The sequence below is a fragment of the Podarcis vaucheri genome (assembly GCF_965113315.1).
Source record: "Podarcis vaucheri genome assembly, chromosome: 10".
NCBI lineage: Eukaryota > Metazoa > Chordata > Lepidosauria > Squamata > Lacertidae > Podarcis > Podarcis vaucheri.
This window is the reverse complement of record NC_138748.1, coordinates 19702960-19715095: the sequence shown is the minus strand read 5'-3', so window position 1 is coordinate 19715095 and position 12136 is coordinate 19702960. Positions and strand designations below refer to the sequence as shown.

The 12136-nt window shown below is 42.0% G+C and overlaps 1 protein-coding gene across 3 annotated transcripts in view; it reads left to right on the top strand.

Annotated features, from left to right (window-relative positions):
- The window catches only part of CFTR (CF transmembrane conductance regulator), a 92126-nt gene that overhangs the window by 50340 nt on the left and 29650 nt on the right, over positions 1-12136 (top strand). For all 3 annotated transcript variants that reach the window (XM_082239465.1, XM_082239464.1, XM_082239466.1), the window contains 6 exons: positions 556-593; positions 2721-2989; positions 5008-5087; positions 8123-8273; positions 9618-9845; positions 11743-11843. In XM_082239465.1, coding sequence (XP_082095591.1) covers positions 556-593; positions 2721-2989; positions 5008-5087; positions 8123-8273; positions 9618-9845; positions 11743-11843 — 867 coding nt within the window. The remainder of the gene's footprint in view (positions 1-555; positions 594-2720; positions 2990-5007; positions 5088-8122; positions 8274-9617; positions 9846-11742; positions 11844-12136) is intronic.

Below are 12136 nucleotides of genomic sequence, written 5' to 3'. Positions count from 1 at the left end.
GGAGCCACTGGAACTCCTAACCCACAGGCACTGGCGGAGGAAGAGGAGGGCAGGAGGATTCTAGATTAAATATGTTCTAGTCTGACCCATAGTCTACTAAAAAACAACAACCTGTTAGTGTGTGTGAAATTAATGGTGTGATCCTCCTAACAATTACCTTTCTGCATGCTCTATTTAACACAGTGTTTCTTCTAAGACATTGCTAGCATTGCGCTGTAAACAGAGAAGAAAACAGAGGGTAAAAATAAGGTTGATAAAATATAAACTGGTAAACTTTAAAAGGGAAGTGAAAATTAACACATACACAAAGGAATGAGATAAAAATAGGAAGTTGCTTTAAACATGTACCACCATTTTATTTCCCAAAATTCCCTAGACAGATGGTTGTCCACTATAAGAACAGGTTTCTGGTCTAGATGGGCTGTTGTTTTAATCCAGCAGGGCTCTTGTTATGTTTTTAACATGTATGCCATCTTGGACTTCTTGGAAAAACAACAAGATAATAACAGGAAATGTTGATGATAGACAATGAAACTATGTGTTTCTTATTTGCAGGTGGCGGCTTCTCTTGCTGGAGTATTGATTATCAATAAGTGAGTGTTTATTGTATTATATTATTTTAAGTATATAAAATATACTTGACATCTTTCCACAGGGCCTGCAAGACAGAGCTGTTCTGCCTGGCCTTTGATTTGGACTCAGTCTGACCCTTATGTTTCCCTCCTCTTATGGTTTTGACTTTTAAAACGAGGCTGCATTTTAAATTGCATTTTAACCTGTATTTTAAATTGTTTTTTCTTTCTCTTTTTTTTCTTATTATGTTTTTACTGAAATGTTATTGATGTTAGCAGCCCTGAGCCCGGCTCTGGCCGGGGAGGGCAGGGTATAAATAAAATTTATTATTATTATTATTATTAGCAGTAGTTATTAGTTGTTTACTATAGCTCGGCAATCTGGGGAGGTAGCCCAACTAGGAGAAGGAAAACTCTGATCCTAAACCTTTGCTGCCCTGCAGCTCTACTCATTTGTGAGAAAGGCTTTGGGAATAAACCCAGAGGGAAAAAAACATTTCCCCTGTCTTTCGGGACATCTTTGGAAGAAGGAGCAAACCCTACACTCTGGAGTGGAGTCCCTAAGACAGTGGGATAGTGTATTGCACTCCTCCTTCCAGCAACTCCCGCAGCCAAGCTGGTGCCAAACATATCTCTTGTCTTTCCTGCAAGGCCAAGAGTGGGTGGGAGGTCCAGTTGTCTGGACAGCCCAGCACCTCCATACATAATGCCCAGGCTTGCGCCTCAGAGTGGTTGCCTCAGTGCTGCTAACACCACAAAAACAATACAGGAGGCAGCAGTTCCAAGTCACTGGCCTCTGCAGCCACAGCAGGCGCTGTGATTCTCCAGCAGCTTGATTTCACCCCCAGAGGTGCACTCCATTGTCTCTTGAGACAGATGGATGCCAACAAATATTTACTATAGTTCTAACATTGATCAACATTTTTTGATGTACCTGCATTTTTAGCAAATGCTTAGGTAAAGGTAAAGGGATACCTGACCATTAGGTCCAGTCGTGACCGACTCTGGGGTTGCGGTGCTCATCTCGCTTTATTGGCCAAGGGAGCCAGCCTACAGCTTCTGGCAAACCAGAGCAGTGCACGGAAATGCCGTTTACCTTCCCGCCAGAGCGGTACCTATTTATCTACTTGCACTGTGACGTGCTTTCGAACTGCTAGGTGGGCAGGAGCAGGGACCGAGCAACGGGAGCTCACCCCGTCGCGGGGATTTGAATTGCCGACCTTCTGATTGGCAAGTCCTAGGCTCTGTGGTTTAACCCACAGCACCAACCGCGTCCCTTAGCAAATGCTTATCAATAAGCTAGTTTTCTGAACCAGCAGTGTACAAGGCAACCATTTTCAAAGCACCCTTGCCTTATATGAAATTCATTATCATGTCCAATTTTTCTTTTTCTGTGAAGATTTTTTGACCCATGGGAAATATCAAGTGGGAGTCACAGCAAATGATTGGCAGAGCCAAATGTGGGTGGGGCTTGCAACACTGCATACCTTTTTATTGATACCCAATCCCTTCTCTGCCTTTCACACACAGAGACAAGTGAGCATGAATATACTTTGCCATAGCGAAAACTTAAAACACTTTCCTTTGAAATCGATATTCTCCTCACCACTATTGCAAATTACAGGGAAGTTAGGTTGGCCTCAACCAGAGCCAGGGCTTTTTCGATTGTGGCCCCGATCTGGTGGAACGCTCTGTCACAAGAGACTAGGGCCCTGTGGGACTTGACATCTTTCTGCAGGACCTGCAAGACAGAGCTGTTCCACCAGGCATTTGGCCAAGGCATAGTCTGACCCCCTCTCTCCTGCTGTAATCCTCACAGAACTCTAGCCCAATGGTTGCCATTAATTTGATTCTGAATTGATTTTAGAATGTATTTCAATTAATAGACAGTGGTTTTATGTAAATTGTGCTATTTTTCCTGTTGTTAGCCGCTCTGAGCCCGGCTTTGGCTGGGGAGGGCTGGATATAAAGAAATATTATTATTATTATTATTATTATTATTATTATTATTATTATTACAGTTTTACCAAATATTCAGTTTCCATTTTCTGTAGATCAGAAGTTCCGATTTCTGCCCCCAACTTTAGAACAAAGAATTAACTCAGACCTGTATTGATCATAGTCTATGCTTTGTTTTGTTTTCAATAGGTTGTCTGTTTCAGATAGCTCAAATGCAACACAGGCAAGAAATGCTTCCTCCCAAGACGTGGAGGGCTATGCAGTCATCATTACAGAGACTAGCGGCTATTACATCTTCTACATTTATGTGGGAGTGGCTGATACCTTACTTGCCTTGGGCCTCTTTCGGGGCCTACCCCTGGTGCATACTCTCATCTCAGTTTCTAAAACCCTTCACCGCAAGATGCTGCACGCCATCCTTCAGGCACCCATGTCTTCCTTCAACACACTGAAAGCAGGTATAGACCATCTCACTCCCTATGTGGCACATGTCACCTCGCCCATCAGCTTCCTCTCAGTTACTCTAGATTACAGGGGTCAGCAAACTTTTTCAGCAGGGGGCCGGTCCACTGTCCCTCAGACCTTGTGGAGGGCCGGACTATATTTTGGGAAAAAACCAAAAAACGAACCAATTCCTATGCCCCACAAATAACCTAGAGATGCATTTTAAATACAGTGGTACCTCGGATTACATACACTTCAGGTTACGTATGCTTCAGGTTACAGACTCCGCTAACCCAGAAATATTACCTCGGGTTAAGAACTTTGCTTCTGGGTGAGAACAGAAATCGTGCTCTGGCGGTGTGGCAGCAGCATTAGCTAAAGTGGTGCTTCAGGTTAAGATCAGTTTCAGGTTAAGAACGGACCTCCGGAATGAATTAAGTACAGTGGTGCCTCGCAAGACGAAAATAATCCGTTCCGCGAGTCTCTTCGTCTAGCGGTTTTTTCGTCTTGCGAAGCAACCCTATTAGCGGCTTAGCAGATTAGCGCTATTAGTGGTTTAGCGGATTAGCGGCTATTAAAGGCTTAGCGGCTAAAAGGCTATTAGCGGCTTAGCGGCTTAGAAAAAGGGGGGGGGAGCAAAAAAAAATTGGAACACTCGCAAGACGTTTTCGTCTTGCGAAGCAAGCCCATAGGGAAATTCGTCTTGTGAAGCAGCTCAAAAACGGAAAACCCTTTCGTCTAGCGGGTTTTCCGTCTTGCGAGGCATTCGTCTTGCGGGGCACCACTGTACTTAACCTGAGGTACCACTGTAAAAGCACACATTCTACTCATGTAAAAACACCAGGCAGGCCCCACAAATAACCCAAAGATGCATTTTAAATAAAAGGGCACATTCTACTCATGTAAAAACATGCGGATTTCCAGACTGTCCGTCTGGATTTAGAAGGCGATTGGGCCAGATCCGGCCCCCGGGCCTTAGTTTGCCTACCCATGCTCTAGAATGCGGTACTTGGGTTGAAAGCTATTTAGGTCAGCACACATCTGAGAGGAAAGCCTTGTTGAATGCAGTGTAACTTCCGAGAGTTGTCCTAAACAACACTGAGTTTGAATTTAACCATTGCTCGAGTCAAAAGAGATGACCTCTGAATAAACATGTTTAGGATAGGCAGAGTACAACTCCAGAAAAAACTAATTTAGGGGAGCAAAGGAGGGTCATTGTCCACTATTAGGGTAGCAAATTTTAAATTAGGGCAGCCAGGTAAAAAAGAGGATAAGACTTTTAACACATGTACAGGGCAGAAGGACATCACCACCTCATCCGAGCCCCCTCTAGCGTGGCAGACCTGGGACTTGGATTGTGCCTTACCAAACCAGTCACTTTTCTCTCCAGTTACTCCGTTTATACAGGGGTGGGGGAACTATGGCCCATTCCCAAGTGCATAATAAGCACCGTATTTTTCCATGTATAAGACTAGGTTTCTTAACCAAAAAATTAGGTTTAAAATTGGGGCTCGTCTTATACACAGGTAGTGCTGAGGGATGTTTTCTTAATTTGGAGTATCCCAAATTAGGGGGCATATAAATACGGTAGTTATTTATGCTCCATTACTCCAGCTGCCTTATTTTATGCCTTATGCGATCATGTACCCCTATACAAACAGTGCATTTTCTTAATGTTATGCTGAGTGGACAGTAATGCATTGGGCTACAGGCCTGCATGCCGCTTTACCAACATATATATGATATAATGTGACATAGGCAGTCCTTTGTAAAATTTTACTAATACTGTAGATCATTCAGACCAGTCTCCTTGTGCCAAAGTTCTGCTGTCTATATGAAAACAAATGTCTTTTTATGGTAGGTTTCAGTTCAGTGCTAAATTTTCTCCAAAACTTCACACAATTTGTTTTTAAGTAGTCAGAAATTATTACTACTAAGAAAGGTTATATGTATAGTTGATATATTAATAAACTTTGCTCATATTAGGAATAATCTCCTCCTCTTATATCATTTCATTTTCTTCAACCTGTAGGTGGAATACTTAACAGATTCTCAAAGGATATAGCAATATTGGATGACCTACTACCACTTACAATATTTGACTTCATCCAGGTTTGTGAAAATAAATATATATTTTGCAGAGTGGCTGACAGTGGTTTGTTTTCTGGTTTTCTGGCCATCACTTACGAAGATCAGAAAATTAAAAGAGACTAATAATAATAATAAATATAATAATAATAATAAGAAGAAGCAACAAGAATAAATGAATGCTCATAATGTTAGTGTACATAAAGCTTCTTTTCAATGTTTTGCCACCCAATCTGTGCCTTTATGACTCTTCTTTTCTCCCATTTATGTTTCTCTGCTCTTTCCTTCTTGCGCATGAGGCTCTTAGCTCAGCTGCTTACTCCTTCTTCCTCCTGGCTTCCTTGTTGGCATCTCAAGAGACAATGGAGTGCGTCTCTGGGGGTGAAGTCAAACCGCTGTTTAGCAAAACCAATGTGACCTTCCTGGGGTGCAAGCCTGGGCAATGTGTATGGAAGTCTTGGACTGCCCAGATGACAATACTTCCCTCTTGGCCTCACTGATGGGGTCCAAAGCAGAGCAGTACATTTGCCTCCAGCTTGGCTGCAGGAGTTGCCAGAAGAAGGTGTACAAGGCCTTCTGATGATGCCAAGGTTGCAGGTCTGATCCCTGTATGGGACAGCTGCATATTCCTGCATTTCAGGGGGTTGGACTAGATGATCCGCAGGGTCCCTTCCAAATCTATAACCCTACAATTCTGTGATATGTGTGTGCATGCACACCCAGAGAGAGACTTGGGTTGAAAAATCCAATTAAACTGAGTGGTGGCAAATTCAGGATAGACCAAATAAAATCCTTATTTACATAATACGTAATCAGTGTGCAGGGTTTACCCGAGATGTGGCAATGACCAGTACATCAGATGGCCTTAAAAGGGGAATTCTGTGACAGTCGTGATAGCTATATGCAATCTATGCCACTCAACAGCAGTTGTTGGGGCAACAGGGAGGGAGGACCTCACTGTACTGGTAGTGGGCTTCCTGGAAGCATCTGTTTGTACTCAGGATGGTAGATTAGATGGTTTGATTCAGTAGGGTTCTTCCCATGTTCATGAAGATGCGTATTTTAGCTGAATTAAACATTCCTTTCTTAAATTCTAGTTAAAACTGTGATGACCATTCAACCCTGCATTATGATTTCCATACTCTTTCTCCTCCTTCTTCACTGCCTAGCTAGCTTAACATAGTTCGTAAACTAATAACCAGCCAGGAACGCTTCACATGACAATAATGGATATTGAGCTATCCAATATATGGATAGGACATACATTTTTTTTACAGATTTTTGTTCCACAATGGCTTTATTTTCATAAACCAGCCACCTAGAAAAAACTGGTGTTAAACAAAAAAATCATATATTAATTTGGAATTTGCAAAAGTAATGCTAAACCCTATGACTTTGACAGATGAGTCCGTTTCCTCCCAAGGCATAAAATGCAAGTTCTATTTCCATGGCTTGTCAAGCTTTTGGCCTCCAAATTGCAGCATTTCAGGAGATACAATGTGTGGTTGAGGCTGATCCATTTCATAAATGGAAGAGCTTCCAGTCACCCAACGCTGGTGACCATGTTAAGATTTCCCAGTAAACCAACTTGGTGATAAACATTAGCGGATGGTGTGTTGGGTCTACATCTGACCTCTGTGTGGCTGAGTCACTGCAGCTTACCAGCACAGAGGGGTCCAGTGGTGGTGGTGGTGAGGTTGGCGTGGCGCAAACACAATGGCAGAGCCATTCTGGCATTCCTGCCATCATGTTTGCACTACACCACACTGTCATGACATTCCTTCTTCTCTCTGTCCTGGGGTGCTGCGGTGGCTGAAGTGGATCGAGGTCAGGTGAGCAGTGCAGGCCCACCATGCCATCCACTGTTGGTGATAAAACTTGAAGCTTTTAAGTAATCATTGAATTACTCGCTGTGATAGATCCACAGTAAGTATCAACTCCTTACTTGGAGGCTTTTAAGCACAGGTTGTATGGCCATCTGTCATGAATGCTTTAGCTGGGATTCCTGCCAATTCAGGGGGTTGGACAATGACCGTTGGGGTCCCTTCCAATTCTACAGTCCTATGATTCCATGGTAGCTTTAGCATTATTAGAATCGTTTCTGCATTTTTTGACCAAGTTGTAATAAGATATCAAGTCCTTTGCTGATGAGCCTTGAGGCAGTTTTTTCTCTTCAATTATTACCATTATTATTATTAATAATGATTAATTTCCTATACTGCCCTTCATCTGAGGATCACAGAACGATTTGCAATATAAAAACACAGAAATACATACCATAGGAACAAACAAAAATAATAGCCCCCCATTGTTTAAAGGACCATAGATTGTTTAATTAGACAAAGAGGAGTGTTTTTGCCTGAAGGTATGTAATGGCAGTGCCAGGCAAGCTTCCCTAATAAGAGTATTCCACAAGTGGGGAGCTACCTCAGAGAAGGCCCCGTTCTCATGTTGCCGCTCTCTGGACCTCTCATGGAGGAGGCACACCAAGAAGGGCCTCAGATGATTGTCTGTGATTACCCTGAGTAATGTTCTGATGTTATGTGTTCCTGATAAAGACAAATATCCATGGGGTGACGCAGAATAAATAGTTCCACCAGAAAGCAAAATCCATGATTCACAAAGGACAATCTAGAGCCTTGTTCATGATAATATTATGCAAAAAAGATATGCATTTTGCATCGTCATAGAACAATTTTCATATTTATATCCATGAATTGACAGTGTTCCATGAAAATTGTACGAAAGAATCTGCATCTTATTTTGATAATTGTACAGGTGTGCATTTGAAAAACACTGTGATGTCTTCCAGACCACTGTTAAATGAGTGCTTGATTTAGCAAATCATGAAACCACTTATTAATTTCCAAGACCTTTAGCTCCAAATACTATCAGTTTCTTTTTGTTCTCAGATGCAAACCCTTGTTGGGAAGACACTGCTGGGATGTTTGAAATATATATGCTCATACCTCCTCTGGGGAAATTAAATCACCAATTTGGAATTTGTAACGTAGAGGGGACGTTTACTGTGTCAATAGCATTTTTCTTTCATCCTGCAGTTAATGCTCATTGTGATTGGTGCTATAGCAGTAGTATCAGTCATACAACCCTACATCTTCCTGGCATCTGTGCCTGTGATAGGAGCCTTTGTTATGTTAAGAGCATACTTCCTGCACACTTCTCAGCAGCTGAAACAACTGGAATCTGAAGGTATGGCTGGCAAAAATTGGTAGATTCCTAAAAGATACAAAAATAAACTGAATAGAGATTTACCATTTCACTTTTCCTCCAGCTCCCTCTAATTTCCCAATGCAAGATTCCAAAGTCTGAGGACAGAATGCACCCCTGTAAAGACATTCAGCGAAAACTCGGGAGCAGACTAATAAAGTGTGCTCTGCTTTGCAGAGGGGGAAATGTTATGAGCATAACTGCAGCACAACAGAGTGTTACGAGATTTGGCATATGGAATGGATATGTATCGAGAGACAACTTACTTTTTATTAGGGAGGCAAGCTGGTTAGGAACGTTCAACATCCTTACCATTTTAGTAAATCCAAAATTCCTTAAATTTGTCCATTTAGTAGCTTTTGGATTTATTCATAATTTGTGCATTGTTATTAGTAGGGTTTTGCTGCTCCTTACTATTGTGACCTAAGTCCAGTGCCTTTGAGATGTCTTATGCATCTCAAAAAGCAGCGTGTAGTATGGAGATGGGAAGTTGTTGCTCTGCAGATCTTTCTGAGCTACCATTTTCATAATCTTTTAAGTCTAACAACTTCTAGAGAGCCATAGGTACCCCAACCCTGCCCTAGTAGGAGAACTGTGCCTAGAGAGGCAGATTCTGGAGGGCAGAGGTTTTTCTTGAAGCCTGGGGGCATATCTGTGTATAAGAGGTTATCTGCAGGAAAAAGAAGAGCCTGGCATTGTGCTGAGCAGTTGACAAATAAGACATCTGTTGTTTCATAAAGGGGGTCACTTTCCTTTATGGAAAATAAACTGTTGGAGAGGTTAACTCTACATAACACTAGCTTACTCTTTTTCTTGCATAGAAGCAAACTTTGAAGGATGCTTCTAAAAGCTTTGGAGATTCAAACGGATCAGTTGAGCTCCTTGAATTTGGTTTCAAGAAACTCACTTTTACTCACGGCAGCCAAAATCATGTGGTTCGCATTTAAGCCCATGGATTCAATTGAGCCTTTAAAGGGCACAGGGCTAGGTGAAAGATGGCAAATGGCACCAAGATACTAGGAACCCTTGAAGAGTAAGCAAATTAGATAGGCAGGTTTTTCTTTTGTTCGACGTGCAACCACACAACTTGTAGCAGTTGCAGATATATACAGACTGATATCAAAGGATGGAGAGTAGATATTCACAATCTGTGAAATGCTGTTCTGAATGTTCTTTGACATGATGTAGTGCTATAAAAGAAGGCAAGAATATGTCTAATGGAAAACGTATTTGTTATCTTTGTGTTGTTGTTGTTTTTTAAAAAGACCCAGTTCATTTCTGGAAAGTACTAAAACTCTTATTATTTTCAATTTGCATTGTTTATAGCAAGAAGTCCAATTTTCACACATCTTGTTACAAGCTTAAAGGGGCTTTGGACACTCAGAGCTTTTGGACGGCAACCTTATTTTGAGACGTTATTTCATAAAGCCCTGAACTTGCACACGGCGAACTGGTTCCTTTATCTGTCTACATTACGTTGGTTCCAGATGAGGATAGAAATGATTTTTGTTGTCTTCTTCACCATTGTGACCTTTGTTTCTATTTTAACTACAGGTACGTAGCTTTGCTTTCTATACTAAAATGAGGTTAAAAAAGAAGAAGTTTTGCTGCATATTCAGACCTTAACTAGGTTGCATCCAGTACTTCTTCCAGTCTCCATAATACTGTCCACACGTCCTAAAGGCCTTCTAACATCTGATGTGCCGGGGTCAAGAGACAGAAGTGGGCTTGACCAATGGAAGTGATTTTCACCTTTGTACAGCAGGCCACATTCCAGCAGTGCGAAATTATTTTTCTACACTTCTCCATCTCCATCCATGCAAGCAAGAGGCGTTATCGCAGTTCAGGGTCACATTCGCAAAAGAATTAGAAAGCGGTGTGGAGCAGAGCCAGTGAGTTGTGTGTCTTGGGAAGAGAAGCTTAGAAGAACCCTGAAGTCCAGACAGAACATTAGGCTCCTCGGTCTGAGTTTCCACAGCCTTGGTCCAGTGCATTGCCCACAAACAGCTAAAGTAGGTTGGCATCTGTGCTGGAGATGCTCATGGAAACTGGGGTGGTCTTCATTCCAAAGTGAACTTGCCAAATTTGTCACCCACCAATTAATGTGCAGGTTGGACAAGGTTTACAGTGGTACCTCTTTCCCCGTTCAGGTCAGTGCATAAAGATATTCCTGATGCAGTGGTACCTTAATTTGTTCTGGAGGTCCGTTCTTAACCTGAAACTATTCTTAACCTGAAGACCACTTTAGCTAATGGGGCCTCCTGCTACCGCTGCACCACCACCGTTCTCATCTGTTCTCATCCTGAAGCAAAGTTCTGAGGTAATATTTCTGCGTTAGCGGAGTTTTAAACCTGAAGCGTATGTAACCTGAAACGTATGTAACCTGAGGTACCACTGTACTTTGGGATTCAAACTCCATCTGAATTCCATAAGGTCATTCAAGGGCTGCCTTTCCTTTCATTTCCTTATACAGTGGTACCTTGGTAGTCAAACGGCTTGGCTCCCATACACCGCAAAGCTGGAAGTGAGTGTTCCAGTTTGCAAATGTTTTTTTGGAAGCCAAACATCCAACACCGCTTCCAATTGAGTGCAGGAAGCTCCTGCAGCCAATCGGAAGCCACGCCTTGGTTTTCGAACTGTTTTGGGAGTTGAACAGACTCATGGAGTGGATTAAGTTCGACAAGCAAGGTACCACTTTAAATTCCAACAGCTTGGAACTGCTGGAAAGGCAGATGACCTGCAGACAGGGCTGCAAAACCCCCTGGAAGGTCTGGATGTGATGTTGCATAATCCCTCCCTCAGTTTTATTTAAGAGGGAGGCGAGGGAAGCTTTCCATATAAATTCCAAAGGAGGGACAGCATGCCATCATGTCATATCCTCCCAGGAGCTTCGCAGCTAATTTGTAACTCATTCACCTTTCTAGAGGTCTTTCTTTTTAAAAAAGTGCATACAGTGGTACCTCGGGTTACAGACGCTTCAGGTTACAGACGCTTCAGGTTACAGACTCCGCTAACCCAGAAATGGTTAAGAACTTTGCTTCAGGATAATAACAGAAATTGCACGGTGGCGGCCGAAGACCCCATTAGCTAAAGTGGTACCTCAGGTTAAGAACAGTTTCAGGTTAAGAACGGACCTCCAGAACGAATTAAGTTCTTAGCCCAAGGTATCACTGTACTGTACTTAAAAAAAATAACCTCCTGAGATCTGGAACAGACTATCTATCTACTGGTCGCATGTGCAGTTGTTGTGAACCAAATTTAGACTGGTTCATCCATCCCTTATCAGTGCCTCATACTGTACTATAGTGCATTTTGGCTTAGCTTGTTCCTCCTTACAGTACTAATCTGTGAATTTCTCACCTTTTGTATTTGGGCATGGATCTATTATTGCATCACTTATGTAACTGCCCCTCTACATACAGGTTTTTAAAATGTGTCTTCGTACTTGCAGGTAACGGGGAAGGAACAGTTGGCATTATTCTTACACTAGCCATGAATATTATGGGAACCTTGCAGTGGGCCGTGAACTCAAGTATAGATGTAGACAGTCTGGTAAGAACCATGAGAATTAATTGAAAATGAGATTTCATTTTGATTTTTACATGTTCATAAAATGTATTACTTTGGCTGTAGAGTGTACAGTTATAAATATGCTTGTACTTGTAAATATTTGCTAATAATTCACCCATAATTCAGTTATCATTGGGTATAGTTCTTCTAGAGGCCCAATCTTGGGCTGTCAAGCTCTTTCAATGGCTCTCCATTATTTTCTCGCTCTTTTTGTTATGGCAAACATTTACTTAACCCTTCTTTTTTTGTCAGTTTAGTACACACTTTCCATTGTT